The following is a 23,488-nucleotide window of genomic DNA, read 5'->3' on the forward strand; positions in this document are numbered from 1 at the left end:
ATACAGCTGTAGAGCTTTTTTTTTTTAAGAAGGGGGAAACATTCATTCAAACTGACTTCTAAACATACATACCTTTAATTTGTCAAATTTATCATCCACATCTTGTAACCAAGACATGAACTGTCTTGCATTAAAGCGATCCCTCACAGAAGTTTTACTGTCATCAGACTAAAAGAGAAAAGTTGAATATTATAAAATACAATAAACCACTTTAAAATCTATATGCCATTATAGTATTTTTATGGGATATGCCCCTTTCTTAGTAATGATGAAAATATATTTATATCAAAATAATAAATATATAAATTGAATACTGTTGAAGTTTGGTAAAACTTTTATTTCCACATTGTGCAGACAGATTGGTTATTAGAACTCTTGGGATGGTAGGTTTATTTATTAACTAAAATAGATTCCTATTGTTCTAAGTCAAAGATGTTTTGCAAAAAGGCATGTTATATTAAGTACTGTGCCTATGACATTATTACTGTATAATCAACTACAGATTTAATTTTAATGTTACTGTTTACTATCTGTAGGGACAAAAAGTATCTAGTTGGGAGAGAGCTGCCTTTGAGGCCAAAATTTCTTCCCGGACCAATATCTGGGGTGCTCATGAAGAAATTCTTTATCAACACTTAAGAATACCAGTTTTGGAATTTGAACAGACTATATTCAAATTTCAGCTCTGTATCTTACTATGTAATCTTGAACTAGTTATACAGTTTGATTCTTCTACTCTGTAAAATGTGGTAACAGTACCTCTCTTCAGCTTGTTCTGAGAACGCGAAGTGTCTATAAAGCCCTCATCATAACGCTTAGGTACACAGGAAGCACTCAATGCGGCACTCACTCCCTCTACTACTACCACTACCAATGCTGTCAGTCACTTCCAGGCAGCAGGTAGCCCCACACTCACAATTTATTTTTTTTTGAGACAGAGTCTTGCTCTGTTACCCAGGCTGGAGTGCAATGGCGTGATCTTGACTCACTGCAGTCTCCACCTCCCAGGTTCAGGCGATTCTCCTGCCTCAGCCTCCCAGGTAGCTGGGATTACAGGCATCCGTCACCATGCCTGGCTAATTTTTGTATTTTTAGTAGAGACGTGGTTTCACCATATGGGCCAGGCCGGTCTCGAACTCCTGACCTTGTGATCTGCCCACCTCGGCCTCCCAAAGTGCTGGGATTACAGGTGTAAGCCACCGTGCCTGGCCACCACTCACATTTTTAGCAGTTATAATTTCTTTGTCTCCAAGTTAGATGTTTTGACTATTTAAAATGTATATTGTTGGCTCTTTTAAATATTACAACTTTATTTATTTATTTTTCTTTACCGCATTTCAGGTGCTCAAACAAGTTTATTTTGAAAAGGAAGAAATGATAAGAGAGTAGACTAATGGATGATCCAAGCCCCTACCCAAAGAAAAGTAGACTTTCTTCCCTTTAGTTCCTTCCAAGGCTATTCCCATAGGAAATACCCACGCTACCTGAGACCTTCTACTCTAAAGCCAGCTGTAAAACGGTAGATAACAGTTCCATATTTAAGTAAGTCACCAAAAATGCAGAAATGTTTTTAGCCTAAGTTTCTCTCTGTCAAGAGAATACACCTCACATTTTGGTATCTCATCAAGCTAAATTTCTTACCCCATGTCAGACAGGTAATGTGTGCACAATGCAACAAGGTTTGAGAGAGGCCTGTCTCACACAGTGTGAAACCCCAATCATCAGGCTTATGATCCACAAAAGGATCTCAGCAAGCTTAATTTAATCTAAAGTCAGGTGGTCTGGATCACTAAGAAAATCTGGGGCAGGGTAAAATGAATTACTCAAATTCTCAAAATCCCTTTATAACTGAAAATTTATACTGTTCCAGGAAAACGCATTTATTTTTAAAATTGTCTTTTTAACCTATATGGTACTGGGCATTCCTCAACTCTGCTGTATTTGATTACCAACATGTTTTCATCTATTTTAAATCTTATCAGAAATTCCTTAATGTTTTTGTCTAACAGTTAGTTTCCCACCTCAATTTCCAGGTCTGCTATGAATTTCTTTTTAATGAATTTAATTAATTACTTTATTTTTAAGAAACAGGGTGTCACTCTGTCACCCAGGCTGGAGTGCAGCGGCGCAATCACACCTCACTGCAGGCTCGAACTCCTTGGCTTAATCCATCCTCCTATCTTAGCCACTGGGGGTAGCTGGGGCCCCAGGCATGCGCCACCGTGCCAGGCTTTTAAATTTTTGCGTCTTTTGTCATTTCAATGAGTTTTGGGAGAAAGAAGAAATCAACAGGTATGTATGTTTACTCAACCATTCTGAGCTAGAAATCTTCAAGAGACTTTTCATTGTAGCTTGATTATAAAGCTCAATTTATATTGCTCTAAAATTCATTTCATTACTCTGTGCCTGCTCAAAACTTGAAAAGACCTCAAGATACCACTGTTTAGTCCAGCCTGTAAGAACATGGTTAAACTGTTAATCGCAGTTATTAAAAACTATCCATTCTTCCCTTTAAACATCTTTAAATATGAAAGTTATAGAAAGTCCCCGTCGGGCGCGGTGGCTCAAGCCTGTAATCCCCAGCACTTTGGGAGGCCGAGACGGGCGGATCACGAGGACAGGAGATCGAGACCATCCTGGCTAACATGGTGAAACCCCGTCTCTACTAAAAATACAAAAAACCAGCCGGGCGAGGTGGCGGCGCCTGTAGTCCCAGCTACTTGGGAGGCTGAGGCAGGAGAATGGCGTGAACCCAGGAGGCGGAGCTTGCAGTGAGCTGAGATCTGGCCACTGCACTCCAGCCTGGGTGACAGAGCGAGACTCCGTCTCAAAAAAAAAAAAAAAAAAAAAAGAAAGTCCCTCAGTGGCCTCTCCAGTGCCTATTTCTTTAATCACACAGTTCTTTCTGAAGAGATCCAATTATTCATGTTAATAGCGTCCTCAGATATCTCTGAACACTTTCATTTGAAATAAAAGTTGGTGCCTTAAAGTGTTTTTTTTTTTTTTTGAGACAGGGTCTTACTCTGTTGCCCAGGCTTGACTGCAGTAGTGCAATCCAGCTCACTGCAGCCTTGACCTCCCAGGCTCAACCGATCCTCCTACCTAAGCCTCCTTGGTAGCTGGGACTACAGGTGTGCCTCACCACACCCAGTTAATTTTTATATCTTTTTGTACAGATGGGGTTTCACCATGTTTCCCAGGCTGGTCTTGAACTCCTGAGCTCAAGTGATTGCCCACTTTGGCCTCCCAAAGTGCTGGGATTACAGGCATGAGACACCACGCCCATCCGGTGCCTTAAGTTTGAAACCTCCCTATCTAGTTCAATCTTGATTCTTTTATAGATGAGAAAAATAAAGCTCAGAAGAGTCTAAAAATATTTTTCTGTGATATACCTTATTATCCTTTGTATTACTAGCTTATTTCCTTAACACAGCATTTCCTAGTCTGTTTTCAGGTGATAATCCTTCACTGTTTATTATAAAAATTTTAATCATTAAATTCTTTCTTTTCTGGTTTATGAGCCATAAAAAAATTCTGAAAACTAGGCCGGGCGCGGTGGCTCAAGCCTGTAATCCCAGCACTTTGGGAGGCCGAGACGGGCGGATCACAAGGTCATGAGATCGAGACCATCCTGGCTAACACGGTGAAACCCCGTCTCTACTAAAAATACAAAAACTAGCCGGGCGAAGTGGCGGGCGCCTGTAGTCCCAGCTACTCAGGAGGCTGAGGCAGGAGAACGGCGTAAACCCGGGAGGCGGAGCTTGCAGTGAGCTGAGATCCGGCCACTGCACTCCAGCCCTGGTGACAGAGTGAGACTCTGCCTCAAAAAAAAAAAAAAAAAAAAAAAAAAATTCTGAAAACTAATATGACTGGTTCTGAATTCATATAATTTATATGCAGCAGTAAACTTTATTGAAGGTATTTCTCCAGTCTTCCACAATTCATGTATTCCACCAACATTCAATGTTAAACCAGAAGATTCACTGTTTTTAGGACTGTCACAACTTAGAGGTACCATCTAGCTGCACTATTTTTCAGTGTACAATAGCTTTCTAGCTGCCTGAAGGTCAGAACTAAAGGTATAAACACTCACTTTAGAAACAAATTACATGTACCTATAAGGGCACTATCCTAAACGTACAGGTGTTTTGTGATCATCTGTTTTTATAACAGAAACCTAATGTTTACAGTGCTGTAGAAAATGGAGGACCAGTTGATCTAGAAGTACTCTGGCTTGAAAGAGTTTTTCTTCTTTGACCTTAATGATTGTTGAATTCAAGTTCTTTCCACGGAAATATATTCTAAAAACAGCCAATTTGCATTTTTTCAGTGCATTCCTTCTAAATGTATCAACAAACATTTTACCTGAGAGTCCAATGGTACATTGTATACTTCGGCATCCAGCAAAACAGTACAAGCACTAAATGGCAGTGTTTGATTTGCCAGTGTTCTTGCAGCTCTGTAATGAACTCGCAAAACTTCTTGTTCGTTGGATACAATGAGTTTTTCCTAGTTGAATAGAGAATTGAAAAACATAAATTCTTCAACAGTTTTTTTTTTTTTTTTTTTTTTTTTTTTTTTTAAAGAACAATCTTACTCTCTCGCCTAGGCTGGAGTGCAGTGGTGTGATCACAGTTCACTGCAGCCTTGACCTCCTGGGCTCAAGCGATCCTCCCACCTCAGTCTCCCTAGTAGCTGGGACTACAGGGGTACGTCATCAAGCCCAGCCAATTAAAAATGTATATATATTTTTAGAGACGAAGTCTCACTATGTTGCCCAGACTGGTTTCAAAATGCTGGGCTCAAGTGATCCTCCCACCTCAGCCTCTTAAAGTGCTGAGATGACAGGTGTAAGCCACTGTGCCTGGCCTCTTCTCACTCTGTCACCCAGGCCGGTGTGCAGGCATGATCATAGCTCACTGTAATCTCAAAATCCTGGGCTCCAGCAATCTTTCCACCTCAGCCTTCTAAGTAGCTAGTACTATAAGTGCGGACCACCACACTTGGCTAATTATTAGTTTAAATTTTTTTGTAGAAATAGGGGTCTCACTATGTTGCCCAGGCTGGTCACCATCTCCTGGGCTCAAGTGATTCTCCTCTCTCAGCCTCCCAAAGTGCTGGGATTAGAGGTGTGACCCACATACCCGGCCTGCATATTTTAAGTGATTTTATCTTATTTCAAAAACAATTTGTTAGGCCAGGCATAGTGGCAAGACCACATCTCTACAAACAAAACAAACACACACACACATACACACAAGCTAAAGAATCCAAATTTCAGAGTAGTCTTCTCTTCACAGTAGGCTTAAGAAATTTGAGAACTCCCAGTGTTGCAAAAGTAGAAATACATTTTCTCTCTCCGAAACTAGCAGTTTCTCTACTTTAAAATTATTTTTCAAAGTATGCTGGTATAAAATAGTGGCTTTTAGTGTATTGACTAAGATGTTCCACCATCACCAGAACATTTCCATCACTCCAAAAAGAAACCTGCTACCCATCAGCAGTCATTCCTTATTCCCTGCACCCCCTTCCTCTATGCTCCTAGTAACCACCAACCTAACTTTTGTCTCTATGAATTACCTATCTTGAACATTTAATATACATGGAATCATACAACATGCAAATATGTGGTCTTTCATGATTGACTTCTTTCATCTGGCATAATGATTTCAAGGTTCATCCATGTTGTAGCATGCATCAGTACTTTATCCCATTTTATGGCTGAAAAATATGTTCTACTGCATGGATATACCACATTTTATTTATTCATCAGTTGATAGACATTTGGGCTTGAAGAGTGGCAGAAAATGCTACCCCAAAATACGCCTCTTTGGCATAAGGATTATTTTGAGCTAAAGGCAATTTGAAGTCAGCAGGCTCAAGAGTGCTCTGACCTCCCCTTTCTACCTGAAAGCCAGAGATAAAACTCCCATGGGAAAGATGCTCTCCTGAAACCAGGAGGAAAGAAACATTCTTATGACCAGTGACAGGGAGTCAAGGCCAAGAGAATTCTGTACAAACAGACCTTGTTAAAATAACCTTCATCTTCCTTTAGCCTTCCAGTGGATTTCAGTGACTTTTCCACAGCCGCCTTTCTTTCTTCAACCTAGCATAAAATCACTCAGGTTTTGCCACTTCTTTGGCTCCCATGTCACATAAACCTTATAGGAAATAAATCTGCACTTTTTTCTCCTGTTTATCTACGTCAGATGAAGAAAGATAAAAATCACCTAAAACATGCTGGCCAGGCACGGTGGCTTCCGCCTGTAATCTCAATGCTTTGGGAGGCTGAGTTGACCTTAAGGCCCAGCTGGAGATCTTAAGATGGTGGAGGTTACCTTTTGCCTCCCCTACAGGCTGTTTACACTTTGAGGCTAATATAACAAATGCTGCTATAAACGTTCACACTCAAGTTTTTGTTTGGATGCATGTTTTCATTTCTCTTGGATAAATAAGTAGGAGTGGAACTGTCAGGGTCATCTGGTGACTCTGTGCAACTTGTTGAGGAACCATCCAACTGTGCCACAGTAGCTGTGTCATTTCACATTCCTATCAGCAATGGGAGGGTTCTAATTTCTTCACATCCTCGCCAGCACTTGTTACATCTGTCTTTTCGATCACAGCCATTCTACTGGGTGTGAAGTGGTATGCCTTTGTGTTGGCAGCTTTTTTATACTGAATATTTTTATAGAAATAAACATACTGTATGATGACGTCAACTACTTGTAAACCTGACACACACAATAAAATCCTGCCTGAATGTATTCAGTGGGGACCAAAACTAATTATGTAATATGCAGAGTCACTCGACCACAAGGTTCATAAAATGATCTAGGCCATCTTCTGCATTTAGCAAACTGAGAATTCCTGGGGTCCAGCTGCAGACCCCAACCCATTCTAATCTTGGCTACAGATTGTGCCGTCTGGCCCTGACTACACTCTTTGGCCTAAACATCAATGGGGGTAACCCTGGGACCTGTGGCCGGCTGGGACTTCATGGAGAGGGCAAGTGACTCCACGAACTTGCCAGTTTCATGACAGATACCATTTTATTGGCCCTGTCTGGAAGCCTGGGCTGGGACTTCATGGAGAGGGCAAGTGACTCCACGAACTTGCCAGTTTCATGACAGATACCATTTTATTGGCCCTGTCTGGAAGCCTGGGCTGGGAGAATACAAAGAATGTGCCTTGTCTTCTCCTCCCCACCATGTTTCCCATTCTCTCCTCAACTCCAAGGAACTTTGGTCTTCTCCTGATGGAGAAAACAGGCCACAATATATCCAAATATGCATTATTGCAGAATTTTAATGTTTTCATAAATTCACGAAAAAAAGAAACATGGTCCTAATTAACTTAATTCTTGTATGACAAATGATATTCAAAGAGGTAGGTCTAACACTTTTATTAAGTGCAATTTAAAGTGCAACTTGAAGTAATACATATCCAAAACCTTGACGCCAAAGAAAAAACAGCTAGATGTGTCTTCCTAGAAAGCTGGTTGTAGTACTGTAGAGATTAAGAGCAACAACCAAAAATCCCTCAAAAGCAAACACCATGTGAGAAATACATCTTCTTTTTTTTTTTTTTTTTTTGAGACGGAGTCTTGCTCTGCCGCCCAGGCTGGAGTGCAGTGGCCGGCTCTCAGCTCACTGCAAGCTCCGCCTCCCGGGTTTACGCCATTCTCCTGTCTCAGCCTCCCGAGTAGCTGGGACTACAGGCGCCCGCCTCGTCGCCCGGCTAGTTTTTTGTATTTTTTAGTAGAGACGGGGTTTCACCGTATTAGCCAGGATGGTCTCGATCTCCTGACCTCATGATCCGCCCGTCTCGGCCTCCCAAAGTGCTGGGATTACAGGCTTGAGCCACCGCGCCCGGCCTACATCTTCTTTTTTTTGAGACGGAGTCCCACTCTGTCGTCCAGGCTGGAATGCAATGGCGCGATCTCAGCTCACGGCAACCTCTGCCTCCCAGGTTCAAGTGATTATCCTGCCTCAGTCTCCAGAGTAGCTGGGACTACAGGTGCCCACCACCATGCCTGGCTAATTTTTGCATTTTTAGTAGAGATGCGATTTCACCAGGCTGAAATCAAGTTGGCCAGGCTGGTCTCGAACTCCTGACCTCAGGTGATCCACCCGCCCCGGCCTCCCAAAGTGCTGGGATAACAGGCATGAGCCACCGCGCCCGGCCAAGAAACACATTTTCTAAAGTCAGAGCCTCTCCCCTCCTAAAATAATTGAGATGTTATTTTATTATAAATGTTGCTTAACTGACAATCTAAATAGTATACTTTCGATCAGCATTCTTAATTTTAAATCCCTAGAATTTAAGGGATTCTTAAATCCCTAGGGCAGAGCCTCTCAGTGTCCTCTAAGGACAGGTTATGGGTGTGCCAATGTATTGCTTCCTCTTAGTTTCCTGGGTGGTAGAGTGTGGCATGGGGAGGTTCTGAGGGAATGGGCCTGTAAACTTGGTTTGTTCATTTAGTATAGCATTCAAATGTTACCATTTTCTGTGGGGAAAATGACCCTTGAACAGCCTAGCTCTTACCTTGAGGTCCTCAAACCCTCAAGAAACCTGAGGATAAAATGGGGGTAGGGTAGTCTGTGAACTTGGATTGGAAAAAATTATGTCTTTATTTTCACTAGCCTCCAACTGGCATTTCTTTCAATCATAAATATGTCTACAAACCACAGTAGAATCAGAGTATCTGCAAGCTTTGTCATTCATAGAAATCACAAATATTTCTAAATTATTAATGTATTATAGATGTACTGATATCCTCCCAAATTTTTATTCTTCTTCAAAATTCCAGCAGTGGCTGGTCACAATGGCTCATGCCTATAATCCCAGCACTTTGGAAGGCTAAGGCAGGAGGATCACTTGAGCCCAGGAGTTTCAGACCAGCCTGGGTAACATAGTGGGACCCCATCTCTATAAAATTTTTTTTCTTTTAAGAGACGGAGTCTCACGCTCTGTCGCCCAGGCTGGAGTACAGTGGCCGGATCTCAGCTCACTGCAACCTCCGCCTCCCGGGTTCACACCATTCTCTTGCCTCAGCCTCCTGAGTAGCTGGGACTACAGGTGCCCGCCACCACGCCAGGCTAATTTTTTGTATTTTTAGTAGAGACGGGGTTTCACCGTGTTAGCCAGGATGATCCCAAAGTGCTGGGATTACAGGCATGAGCCACCACGCCTGGCAAAAAAATTTTTTTAAAAATTAGCTGGGTGTGGTGGTGCATGCTTGTAGTTCCAGCTATTTGGGAGGCTGAGGCAAAAGGATGGTTTCAGCCTGGAAGGTTGAGGCTGCAGTGAGCCATGATGATCACACCACTGCCAACCTGGGTGACAGTGAGACTGTCTCAAAAAGCAGAACAAAACAAAATCCCTGCAGTTATGAGATCTGCTGCTACATGACACCTAACTGCAGTTCTGTGTAGCGATACTTGTATGACATAGCTGGCCAAGATCAAGCAATTTTGTAGCTAGTAGTTACTGAGCCACCACACGGTGAAGTGTTTTGTTCTCACATCAGTTAGACATTTAAAGTTGCCCTCGAGTATTCTGCAATTCTAAATTGTTTATTGGTCAAATGCATGGAAGATGTTATCATTCTGTTATGTGTTAAAGTTCTACAAAAATTGCACAATTCAAGTAAGAATTCTTAACTGTAAGGTGGCAAGACTTTCTGTAACCTGGACAGGTACACAGATGAATATATACCAGGTGACTTCAAACGTCTGACAGTTGAAATAGCTACTGATGTGTGTTGTATTACCTAACTTCTTATTGCTGACAAACTGCGCACTGTCAATGGGCCACGCAGTGTTGTAAATTCTGTATTGTGCTTCTTTTATTTGTTGCTTCTCTTTGTAATCCTATGAATTTTTTTTTATTTAAAAACATTCTGAGAAGAGGTTCCAAATTTCCCAGACTGTTACCGAAGTCCACAGTAGGAAAAAAGTTAAGAACCTGTGCCAAGAAAATCGATCATGTATGAATCAAAGAAATTATATACAAATTTTGTTTGCATATGGGTATGGATATATTTTTGTGAAGAAGGATCATAGTTTACACCACATTTTCAGAGGTCCTCAACCTTCACCCAAAATTAAGAACATACTGTATTTTGTAAATCCAAGTGAAATGACTTATAATTTCTATAAATACTCTGATAAAGGTTTTTCTTCCTGTAATTTCAAGCCAAGACTAACCACTGGAAGGCCGATACTAAGGCAGACCTACGTGGACAAGTAAGCATAGCCTTTATAAGTATTTTGCCCTTTTGCCCTGAAATAGCTGGAACCAAGCAACGATTCCAAAACTTGGAAATTCAAATATTCCACTAGGAATCTACTGTTATAATTCTACAAATTCAACAAATAACAAGAAGACAGAGACTTACATATTAAAAATATATTCAACATAAATTATAATATGGGAGCAACAATCCTAAAATAGGCTTAAAATTTTTCCATCTAATTAAACACAAGATAAAACCAAACCATTTCTCAAAATGGTTCTAAATTTTAAAAATCCACTAATAAAAAATTATTGGCCATTTTAATGTATTGGTAAAAACCAGTTGTTTTTAGCATAAGTACAAATTTAAACATTTCTTACCCTTTCAATACTGTGTTGCAAACGTAGTTTCATCCTTACAACTTCTTGTTGCCGAAAAAGCTCTTTAAGTGGATCTGACAGTGAAGGTGGTGGTGTAATCTAATTAAAAAGATATATATAGTTTAAAATATTAGGTTTTATTTACAATAATGGGCTATTCTTTTAAAATTAAACCCTTTTAGTGCATAAAAAAATCAAATTCCGATGTCCTGTGAATTAAATAATACAGCACTAATTATAGAACTGGTTGTTACTTCTGTTTGAAACACTGAGCACAGTTTAGATGTTTTGATTCTAAGGCCACAACAAATTTCAAACAGCAAATTAGAAGGACTACCAGACACATTTTAGATCATCAGTAAGTGTCAGCTCACAGACAAGGAGGGGAGGAGGGAGGAGTTGCAGAACCAGAACAGCTGGTATAAACATGGAGGAAACACTCCTAAAGATGAAAGCAGTTCAATTGTATCTACATAGTGAGGTCTGTCTGCAGAGATAATACAGTATCAAACACTAAAGTCCTGAGTGTTACATTTAATTCTTTTATAAAAGCAGATGAAATGGTCTAAAGAATTTTTTTTCAAACTTTATTACATGTAATATCCCACATGACTTTGTCTATTCATACTCCAAAAAGCTTTTGGTTCATCTCTAATTTGATATTGTAGTGAACTGTGTTTTCTGGTAGATACTGGAGGTTAAGGAAGCTGATTCAATCTATGCATGTAACTCCACTGTTAAAGTAAGATACACTGGCCAGGCACGGTGGTTCACACCTGTAATCCCAGCACTTTGGGAGGCTGAGGTGGGTGGATCATGAGGTTAGGAGTTCGAGACCAGCCTGATTAAATGGTGGTCCTGTCTTTACTAAAAATACAAAAATTAGCCAGGTGTAGTGGTGCATGCCTGTAATCCCAGCTTCTCAGGAGGCTGAGGCAGGAGAATCGCTTGAACTCAGGAGGCGGAGGTTGCAGTGAGTTGAGATCATGCCACTGCATTCGCATTCTAGCCTGGGTGACAGAGCAAGATTCTGTCTCAAAAACACGCACAAAAAAAGGGACATCTTGGCTGGGCATGGTGGCTCTCACCTGTAATCCCATCATTTTGGGAGGCTGAAGTAGGACTGCTTGAGACTAGGAGTTTGACACCAGCCTGGGCAACATATTGAGAGCCATCAATATGGGGTCTCAATATGTGGTGGCGTCCGCCTGTAGCCTGAGATGGGAGGACAGCTTGAGTCCAGGAGTTTGAGGCTGCAGTACACTATGATTGTACCACTGCACTCCAGCCTGGGCAACACAGTGAAGCCCTGTCTCTTAAGTTTAAAAACAAAACAAAACAAAACAGAAGATATCCAAGAGATGGCAAAAAACATCTGTGATCCCTAAATACTCTTTTTCTACCCCTTGGAGAATTTGTATTTTCCCCCTCTTATTGTTGCTTATAATTACTGCTAGCACATTAGGGCAAAGGAAGATATCTCAGTATGTTTTGGCAAGTTATAACACTTCTGGTTTAACAGTCAATTCTATATGAAAGTGGGACAACCAGGTATTTTCCACTTCTTGATGGAGTGCCACAGGAATCATAACATAACACCATATATGAAAAGCTCGACAAAAATCACACCTGGCTCTACAGACTCTATGATCAGCAGAGACTGAAAATATGTTAAATACAACCACAAAGACTCAATCAGTTGAATCACAATGTGGAAAATTCTACAGGACAAATAACTTACTGGAACTGATCATTTCTCAGGCCTCTAAAAGAAGTACTCCGTTTGATTTCTGCATCCTGTGAACTGCTTTAAATTTAGCATGAGTTATAGGCAGTTTGGTGCTGTTTTAGTATTAGAAAACCATACAGGCCTCTAGTTATTTCAAGGAATGTAGAAGACGGATTATCTACTGTCTGATACTGAGGTGCCAGAGAAAGCTTCCTCAAGAGGGTAAATGCCTGACCTGCATCTTATAGGAAGTGCGGGAGTTAAAGAGTTAGTGAAATGAGTCATGTGGGAAGAAAGGAAAAGGAGGGAGAGAGGTAATTCCCAGAAGAGGATGGCATGCAAAAACAAACAGAACGGTATCTGCAGACAGCTCCAGGTTGGTGCAAAAGGAATTGGGTTTTGCTATTACTCTCGTCATCCTCATTTCACACCATTTTGTCAAATCTGATCTTCTAAGAACTTAAGATCGCAGAAGAGATCAGCGGGGGCAAAGTGATGCAGGCTGCAGTCTATGCTGTAAATGTGCTTTTCTTAAAGTATGTTCCACAGAAGATTGGGCCCACAATATCTCTTACAATTCTTTACAATCTTACAATTCTGTAAAGATCTACAAAAATGCTTCCAAGAACACGTTTGGAAAACACTGTATACTTGTATAAATGTACCCACTTAGAAAACTCCCAATACATCAAAGTTTCTGGTAAGTTCTGCAGTGAACCTATTTTTAGATTAAAAGTGCTTCCCAAACTTACTTGACCATGAAAGCCTCCCCCATTTGCACAGGAGATTTTTAAATAACATACTGTGGAAGAGGTATTATGTAGAACATGTTAGGGTTAAGTAATAGAGAACCATGAAAGGTCTGACAGCTTGCTGCTCTGTGTGAACAGACACTATGGGGACAACATTGTAGGCAAGGAATTGAGGAAGCAGATTACTATTGTGTTGGTGTGAGATGGAGGAGGGAGTGAAGGAAATAGGTTAGAAAAATACTGGTGACTGTCCCAATAAACATAAACAAGAGGGGACACCTCAGAAAGACTTGAGGCTTAGTGTGAGAACTGGAGGGTGATAAGAGAGGCCACAGGAGGGGACAGGAGAGGAGAAAGAGAAGCAGGTTATTGGGTAAGTTCAGCTCAGTGCTGACTTACTGAGTTTCTGAAGCTTATGGACATTCAGGTGGAGCTATGCAGTTACAAAAAAGAAGTCAAGGAGAGAGATCTGGGCAGGATATTTAAATGTGGGAATCATTAACATAGATCACATATATAGCAGAAAGGGAAATTCACCAAAGAGATACGGAGGTTCTCTGAGGAAGCTTTCCCTCTGCTGTTTTCCTCCTCTACCTTTTAAGTAAATCATGCTTGGAGATGTGTCTTTCCATATCCGGGTCCCAGGAGTCTTGACAATACTCCCTTGACAGCTACTCATGGATTCACTTTCCTTTTATCATCCACTCTTGGAACCCCTTCAAGATTTCTGTAGTGTGTAATCAGTGGCCACAGCAGAGACTAGATTGTAACAGATCTCGTTTTCCTCCCTGTTCATTTGATTTTGGGGATATGACCTGCAGTTTTACTCCCCCTGATTTCTTCTGGAAAAATGGCAGCATTCTGGTTAAATTATGACTAAAGTACTGGAAGGATAAACAACTGACTCTGGGTATGTTTTACCACATTTGTTTCATTTTTCATTTTTATTTTTGTAGACATCTTGTTGGTCTTGAACTCCTGGCCTCAAGTGGTCTTTCCACCTTGGCCTCCTAACGTATTGGGATTACAGTTATTGTCATCAGGCCTGGCCTCCACTTTGTAATTTCTAATGGGTTCTATAATTGGATTACATAAATGTGAGGAAAGATTACTTTCATAAAATGGCAATTAGTTGGCTGGGAGGAAACAAATGGATAAAGCCATATTGGAAAGTAAGAAAAAGAATGTAGTGCCCACAAGATTTTTGTTATTCTGGTCTTTATTATTTTTCTAACTAAATTTTAAGTAAACGAGTTTCAGTCCAGTAAACTCAAACACACAGCATTTTATGTACAAGTCTGGAGTTCATATATTAGCTTGGATAAATACGACCCTTACAGTGATTTGCAGCTGTATAAAACAACGGTAACCACCTTAAATCTATATAGTGTTTAAAAGTTTTAATGGGCTTTAGTATATACTATTTCAACCTGCTTTGAAGTAGGGTAGACAGTTATTCTTGTTTTACAGATGTGAAAACTAAGGATCAGAGATGGGAAATGAATTATTTAAGATCACACAGTGTGGGTCTGTAGCAAAATCCAGACTGCAGTAATATATGCGAATTGGAAATCTACAGTGCTTTCTACTATATTGTGCTGTGTTTTGCTACTTTAGTAATTCTCATTAAAAAATGAAAATTAAAAAAAACTTCCCACTACATCCAGGAATATTTCTCACCTCTGCTTATAGTCCCTTTTAGAACAATATTTGATACAGCTAAACTTCTAATATAACTAGATATATCCCAAGAATTGTTTCAAGGAAGTCAAACTTGAATTACATCACCTTTGCAAGAGTAAGAAAAGGTGACAGTACGAATATAACAAACACATTTAGGTGTTTACAATACATATGCAGACTCTATATAGTCTGTGTATAAATACCTGGATAAATTTATACAATAAATGTATACATATATGAAGTCAATAGACTGATTTAAGGCAGCAATCTAATATGGTTCATCTGAAATGATTTTTACTGAAATCATTTGTACAAAGTTCTAATTTAAATTTGTTTTTTATAGTTGTACCTATATTTCAAGGCTATGTCACTATATATTATTTCGGCTAAAATTTCTTACTCTTTAAGGGAAAATAAAGTTGGGGAATGAAAGAAGAACGTTACTAGCTTTATACTTCTTGACTCATTAACAGACGGTTTTGCTGAAAGAATCTATCTACTAGAAAACTTCAAATTACCTATGTGGCTAGCGTTATACTTCTATTGGGCAGTCTTACAGGTGTATAGGAAGGGATGATGTTACTTACTGTGGGAATACAAATCTTGCTTAAGGGGTTTCCATCCAGGAGATAGGATCCGTTAAATGTTACATATTCGTCATAATACTGAGGTGCTTGAGGAATCACACTACACAATAATTTGCGTTTTTCTTCTATTTTTTTCCTTATGTGCAAGTACTCAAAATATGGATTTGCTCTCTCTGAACTGTATGGCTGAATCTCATCTAGTTTCAGAGAATCTACAATGGCTGCCAGAGATTGCTGAGTTTTCTCTTTTGCTTGTAGTAAAGAGGGACTCACTTGCACAGGCTGAGGTACACGTGACACTTTCCTTTTCCGTGGATGGTGAATTTGTGGATCGTCATCTTCAGTTAATCTTATTCTTCCTCTAGGAGATGAGGATTCACTGTCTTTTTCTGATAATAGTGTACAGCTAGCAAGAATCTGTTTGCTTTGATTTGCCATTGTATTTGCTTTGTTTCTAGTCATTCTTTGAGGAATTTGGTTTTCAGTTTTATCATCTTCGGCATTTTCTTCTAATTCTGCTTTAACTAACTGACCATATTTCTGCATTTCTGGTTGAGCTGACTGTTGTGAATGGTTTTCCAGACTTGATAAAATGCTTTGTTGAGATTCTTCATCTTCTATGGAAAGCAAACACTTTTCACTTTCAGGACAATGTTTTGGATCTTGTTCATTTAGGTTTCCTTTTGGCATCCCTGCATTCATTTCACATAAATCAGAATCACACCTATTCAAATGAGTTAAAACCAAACTCTCCAGTTTATTTTCTTTTTCATGTGAAATGACCTGAATATCAGTTGTGCTATTCTCAACTTCATGGCCACTGGAAGACTTGTAAGTTAGTTTGCTAAATGCATAATGTGTATTTAGCTGGGTAGAGGCATCATTTCCATTAAAGTCCTTTTCTGATGGTAACACAGGTAAAGTATAAGCCTTCTCAAAGTTTGGTGATGCTTCTTGAATAGTGCTGTCAGAGTACACCGGGACAAAGGCATCTGTTTTTTGAACATCTCCTAGGACAAAAGTATTTTCTGTATCTTTTGTAGATTCATTATCAGTATCTAAAACAGAACTACTAATCTGAACTGCATTTTTTTGCTGCAAAATACCTGGCTCTTGATTGGCAACATATGACAAAGACATATGTTTAGAAATCGATTCAGCATCTGAAAGTGATTGGCTGGGGAAGGAGCAAGGCTGCTGTGAAGGCATAAAGGATGCTGGATCCTGAGCGCAAGAGTTTCCTGGCAGTTCAGTCTGGGGCAGGGATAAAAAATCAGCATTTTCTTTCAATATTTTATTTTCAGAATTACAAAAACTCTGAAGAGAGGATTCTTGATCGGGTATGTTAGAATTTGGGCAGATAAAGTCTCTGGTGCTTAATGTCTCTAGTCTATCAACAGGCATCTCCCATGACTTATTCTGGATCACACCAACCTGACTAGATGGCTCTAAATGCACTGGACTGTCCATTACAGTGCCCACTGGGGCAGTATTCTTGATGACATTTCTATCAGCTGAAACATATTTGCTGTTTGAAGCTCCAGTTGGAGAAATTGTAAAACCGGAATGTATGTTAGACATATTTGAAAGGTCTCTTTCAGGCACATTTGAGAATACCTCAGGTTTGGGAGAAGGACTAGTATCTCTTGGCACAGTTAATAAGCTACCTTGATTGCTCTCTTCTGATATTGTCTGGAATTGTTTTGTATGTTCACAAATGACAGAAGGCATGCTACATCTTCGAACTTCTACAGTAGGTCTCCCCTCGCTTATAATTAGTTTAACATCTTCTACAGAAGATGACCTAAGATGGGATGTTGAAAGTCTGTTTGCATACGGTGGTTTAATCCGCTCTGGCAAGTCAGCCAGGCTGTCCAGTTCCCTTTCATGCAGGGCAGGAGATTTGGCAATTGACACAAAAGGTGACTGGGAAAAGGACATTTGGGATTCTGAACTCTCTAACATAAAGTCAGAGTCATACTCAACTGGAGGCCTTGGGGTTGTCACTGTAGTATGGCAGGAATCTTCTGAACTAGCAACAGAAATCAAGGATACAGATCTGGAGCTGAGACCCGGTTTTTCATTTTCTGATCTAGGAGACCTGTTTAAGCTATTATCTGAAACAAAAGATGACTTCCCTAAAGTCATTACATTTTTGGTGTCAACAGATTGTGATCTGTTACTCACAGCATCTTTAGGTTGTTTCTCCTTGGTATATGCGTCAGTCAATTCTGAACTCTTTGACCTAGTAAGTTCTTTATTTTTGGATTCAGTTGGTGTATGCTTTGTTTTTTCTCTATCTTTTATTTTAAGTTCTAAACAGTTACGGTTTCTCAACCGTTCCTTTTCTTTTTGCTTAATTTTTTCCTTATGTTTTTTGTGCCACTGTTCTATTTCTAGGTCTTTAAGGCTTAGCATCCGTTCAAAACTTGTCTGCATTAAATCATCATTCACTAACCTCTTTTCTTTAGGCCGGGTATCTTTTGACGCTGGTGATGACTTAGGTTTAGGCTTATCTGCTTCAGATTTTAGTTTGAGTAAGCTATTTAGTTGAATTTTATCTTTATGTTTGTCTCGTTCTTTGTATCTATCTATATCTTTCTTATCTTTTTCTTTTCCATCTGGAGTTTTCAAAGGTTCATCTTTTGTTTTTTCTTTAAGGGACAAGGGTTTTTCATGTTGTGCTTTATTACCGTCTACTATACTTGATTTTTTTTCTTCTTGTATGTGTTTGGAGTTAGTTGTATTTATACTTTCTTTATCTCTAGATTTTTCCTTTTTATCTAGCTCCCTGTCTTTTTCTTTATTTTTGCCTTTTTCTGATTTAGTATACTCACTACTATCTGATTGTTTATTTTTTTTCTCCATCAAGTGCTTTTCTTTGCTTTCTGCTAGATGCCTCTCTTTTTCAGGCTTTTCTTTGTCATGTTTCCTATCCATCTTTTCTCTACTTTTCTCTCTGTCATCAGTTTTTTTAATAGCAACAGTATTTTTGCTCTTCTCACCTTCTTTATGGCATTTTTCTGTGTGATGCGAATATAGCTTGTCCTTTTCTTTTATTTTATCAACACATTCACTAAGATCTAATTTGTCTTTTTCTGACTTATGCTCATGTTTTATCTTCCTTTCTTTTTCAAAGTTTTTTCTTTCCATCTTCTCAATGTCCTTTTCTTTAGTTTGAGATCGCTTCTCAGGTTTTTCTTTACTTTCCTTTATATGCTTTTCTTGTTTTTCAATGTCTATTTCCTTTTCCACTAAATGAAGCCCCATGGATTCCTCAATGGCACTCATACTCAAAGTAAATTCTGAGTCTTTATCTGTGGGTATGTTTTCTCTCTCTTCTTTTAGATCTTTTATTTTTTCCTCCCTAAAAGATTTCTCGCTTTCCTTTTTAATCTTGTCTCGTTCCTCTTTAAAGTTCCTCTCTTTTGAGACATGCTTTTCCTTGGTTGATTTATCTTCTTTGATGTTTTTTTCCAATTTTGATTTTTTTTCTAATGTTAAGGATTCATGTTCCATATTTAAAAAGAGATCTTCAGTTTCATCACTTTTAAAAAAATTCTCTTTCCAAAATTCTCTATCAAATTCCACACTCCTCTGCAGTTCTTTGGCACTATCCTTATTTTTGTATTTTTCCTTTTCACCTTCGATTTCTTTTTTATGCTTTTCTTTTTCCCTCTCTTTATGCTTCAATTTATGTTTTTTTAATGTTTTACCTTCTTTATCCATTTTTTTCAGTGTGCAATCTGAATTTTCAAATGTTGGACTATGATCTTCATCCTTTATTTTGACATTTGATTTTTCACCAAATTCTAAGTGGAAATCTTTCTGATGTTTGCTTTTTTCTTTATGTTTACAGGATTTTACACTTGAACTTTCTGGCAAGAATTCAGATTCTGTATTATCATACCGAACAAGATCAGGTTGTAATGACATTTCGGAACTTCCTGGTGATAAACATGTTTTAGTATGTTCTTGTTTTAGTGGTGTTGACTGTTTTTCACTTAATCCACAAGAATGTTTGGGAGATTTACTAGTCGAAATATGAAATAAATGTAATGAAGTATCATCTTTTGGGCTAAAAGATTTCCTAAAGTTCCCCTCCTCTCTGGTCTTTTCTGAACAATCTAGTCCAGTATTTACTGTCAAGTTTGTTATTCTTGTATTTTCTTTTCCTTCCTTTTCTTGCTTTAGCTCTTGGTTCTCTTTATTTTTATTCTGATTTTTCAATTTTCTTTTAACTTTGCCTTTCTGTTTGTGTTCACCTGAAACTACATATTCCTTTTTGGTCTGTATATCAGAATTTGATGTTTCAGGGATGACAGAACATGAAGTAGAAATCTTTTTATTCTGAAGAGCTTCTTCATCAGAACTTTCAGTACTTGAATATAAGACCCTAGATGGCTTTTGTTTTTTACTTTTAAATGATTTAGGATAGAAAGCTTTCTCCTGTTTTGCAAATAAATGAGTTTTTTCTGCTTCAGGTTCATTTTCTTTTCGTTGTTCTTTCCTAAGAATATGCCTATCATCAATCATCTTATTAATTTCTTCATCATCATCATCTTTGAACTCATACTCATCAAGGGCAGATGGAAGAGGTGCTTTACTGGGAAGTATCTGTTTACTTTCACAGATGAGAGAGTCCTTCTCTGTTTCAGAGTCAATGTTTTCATCAACACTAGAAGGATTTACAGATTGAGCCTCTTCGGAATCTAGAATAAAAAAAGAAAATGTGGTGTTGGTCAACACACAACTGTCAGAAAAATATATATTTATTTTTCTGAGAAAAAGATATAGCCTATACAATAAACATTTCAAATTCATAATCACTTCAGATTTATATGGAAATAATGTAATAACAGTATGTAAGAACTCTGATAGTGTTGTAGAACAGTTTTTCTAGAGAATATGCTTTACGGTGAGGCTCCTTTTGACACTTCTAAAAGCACAGCGTATGTTAAAATCACAATATATAGTATACAAATATAGTCCTGCAGTCAACATAGAAGCATATATCTCTTTTATATACTGATTTCCTTTCTTTTGGGTGTATACTCAGCAGCGGAATTGCTGAATCATACGGTAGCTCTATTTGTAGTTTTTTGAGGAACTTTCAAACTGTTCTCCAAAGTGGCTGCTTCCCACCAACAGTGTACAAGGGTTCCCCTTTCTCCACATTTATGCCAGCATTCATTACTGACTACCTTTTGGATAAAAGCCATTTCAAATGTAGTGAAAGGAAATTAGTATACGGAAGAGATAACTGCACTCCCATGGTTACTGCAACACTATTCACAATAGCCAAGATATGGAATCAATCTAAGTGTCCATCAACAGATGAATAAAGAAATATGGTTCATCTACACAGTGGAATATTACTCAGCCATAGAAAAGAATGAAATTCTATCATTTGCCACAACATGGATGGAACTGGAGGGCAGTAATTTAAGTGAAATAAGTCACGCACACTAAGACAAATATAGCATGTTCTCACTCGTATGTGGGAGTGAAAAATTAAACTCATAGAAATAGAATGACATCTGTCAAAGACTGGGAAGGGTTGTGGAAAGGGGGAGATGAGAGAGAGTTAATGGGTACAAAAATATAGTTAGATAGAATAAATTAGATCTAGTGTTCAGTAGCACAATAGGGCAACTATAGTTAATTATTTATTCCCTATTTCACCATAACTAAGAGAGGAATTAGAATGCCCCTATCACAAACGAATGATAAATGCTTGAGGTAAACCAATTACCTTGGTTTGATTTTTACACATTGTATACTTGTAGCAAAATATCACATGTACCCCACAAATTACATACAACTATTATATATCTATAATTAAAAATTTAAAAAACATACATATTTATATATACATTTATATACATAAGCATTTATATATATAACCCAGGGGTCTTAAGGGGAAACATTAGCTAGTAAAATGTGTAAATTCTGCACATATGCACTTTTTTGGGAGAGAGAATATTTAACTCGAATAAGACCCTTTAATCCAAAACTGACTAAAAAACACTAACTTAAAGGGTTTAATTATATAAACACCACAAATTGTTTTATGTGTTTCAGAGTATTTTTTGTATTTTTGGTAGAAATGGAGTTTCACAAATTGCTCAGGCTGGTCTTGAACTCCTGAGCTCAAGGGATCCACTCATCTTGGCCTCCCAAAGTGCTGGGAATACAGGCATGAGCCACTGCACCCATCACCCAGCCCTGTAAATTCTCTTAAGGGAGTTAAACATAAACTGAGAGATTCATGGTTTGTCATTTGTGTTCCTGATTCATCAACTTGAAGCAATGCATTTCAATTCAGATATGCCTTTTTTCTAAAGGTTTTTTTAAAAGATGCCTACTTTTTTTTTTAAAAGGAAAGAACGTCAATTCTAACATAAATAAGTTATCCTGACACTAATGTCCATGATGAAAGCCGAGACATTTCTACAGCTGAATGACCCTCACATGACTCTGGATCCTGCGCCACACATGCCCATCAGACTCATCTCTCTGAACACTGGTTTCTCAGTGCCATCTGCAATGACCCTGTGTTGCTCAACCAGAGGCTGGCCAGCCTGTGGCCCTCAGCAAAGACCACTACACCTCCATGATGCCATTTCACTTGCAGACCATTTCCCGTTCTTTGCCTGAGCAGTCCCCAATTTTTAAATTTACTCTAATCACTCAAGAACATAGATCAGCCTGGTCCTGGACTCTAGTGGTGCAGTAACTCTTCAAAAAAAAGTTTGTTCTGCCTTTCTTAGTAGATGACTGCTATGGTGAGAAAATCACCTAAAATCTCCAAACCCTCAAGTTCCCTTAAGTAAAAAATGGCTATGTTTATCATTACACTAGTTATTTTCCATTTTTCCAATTTTTAAAGTCTCTGCTACCTGTAACTAAATTTAAACCTGTATTTAATAAACATTTTATACAATTATTTCTAACAAAACGCTCTTTAAATATTTTTAATGTTGATCATCTCAATTTATTCTCAACAATTTTATTTGGCAAACCAGGAAAGAAAGTGAGAAATAGGTTAAGCAACTGTTAAAACAGTTTATTAAAATTTTTATTAAGACATTTTTCTTTTTTCTTTTTTTTTGAGATGGAGTCTCGCTCAGCTGCCAAGGTGGAGTGCAGTGGCATGATCCTGGCTCACTGCAACCTCCGCCTCCTGGGTTCAAGCAATTCTCCTGTCTCAGCCTCCCGAGTAGCTGGGATTACAGGCACCTGACACCACGCCTGACTAATTTTTGTATTTTCAGTAGAGACAAGGTTTCACCATGTTGGTAAGACTAGTCTCGAACTCCTGATCTCAGGTGATTCACCCGCCTTGGCCTCCCAAAGTGCTGGAATTACAGGAGTGAGCCACCGCGCCCAGCCAGCATTTTTCTTCTCCGTGAAAAAAAATTAAGTTCCATCTTATTATTTAAATGCATTTAAATACATTCAAAAGTTCTTGTACATCTCAAGGCGGCTTCAGATATTTGCAACAGAAAGTGTAACATTTTAAAAGAATGGTGAAAGTGTTATTTGAATTCTTCATTATCCTTAGGCTTAACTGTTCTCCTGAACCATCAATTTCCATCTTTTCTTGTATGGTATGCAAATAGACCTGCAACCAAACGAAGCAGATGTGGCTGCTGTGGGGAGATAATAATATATAGTGTAAATCCCTCCCTCAAAATCTCTCAAAAAAAATAATAGGCAGAGAGGTGTAAAAAAAAAAAAAAAAAAAAAAAAAAAGAGAGGTGTTGACACTTGACATCTATTCTCATGTTGACATCTGACGAAGTAACTACATTTCACATGCCTAGTAAGAGATGATTTAAAAACACATGAATTACACTAATTACATATTTTTAGAAAATATAATTATGACTGTCACATATATTTCAGGGGTAGGTGATAGTGATACAAAACTAAATACACCATAACTAAAACAACAACAACAACAAACAAAAAAACTTAGTCATAAGTTCCAGTCTTTACTTCCAATCTTTCCTCTGATATTCAACCTGGATATTCCTGGACTCCTTACAACTACCTCAAAAACAAGACTGATAACATTCAACTCATTACTTTTCCTTCCACAACTGCCTTCTCTT

At 38.5% G+C, this 23,488-nt stretch overlaps 1 protein-coding gene and 1 non-coding gene across 14 annotated transcripts in view; both read right to left on the reverse strand.

The window, feature by feature from the left end:
• Nucleotides 1–23,488, reverse strand: part of ANKRD12 (ankyrin repeat domain 12) — a 138,445-nt gene that overhangs the window by 4,056 nt on the left and 110,901 nt on the right. For all 13 annotated transcript variants that reach the window (XM_030926015.1, XM_010373410.2, XM_010373420.2 and 10 more), the window contains 4 exons: nucleotides 15,369–20,080; nucleotides 10,618–10,716; nucleotides 4,366–4,509; nucleotides 73–168 (listed from right to left, as the gene is read on the reverse strand). In XM_030926015.1, coding sequence (XP_030781875.1) covers nucleotides 73–168; nucleotides 4,366–4,509; nucleotides 10,618–10,716; nucleotides 15,369–20,080 — 5,051 coding nt within the window. The remainder of the gene's footprint in view (nucleotides 1–72; nucleotides 169–4,365; nucleotides 4,510–10,617; nucleotides 10,717–15,368; nucleotides 20,081–23,488) is intronic.
• LOC115895576 lies at nucleotides 1,646–1,746 on the reverse strand. Its single transcript, XR_004055768.1, has one exon. It is a non-coding gene; the product is annotated as a small nucleolar RNA U13 (small nucleolar RNA).

Source organism: Rhinopithecus roxellana, chromosome 21 (assembly GCF_007565055.1).
Source record: "Rhinopithecus roxellana isolate Shanxi Qingling chromosome 21, ASM756505v1, whole genome shotgun sequence".
Classification (NCBI taxonomy): Eukaryota; Metazoa; Chordata; class Mammalia; order Primates; family Cercopithecidae; genus Rhinopithecus; species Rhinopithecus roxellana.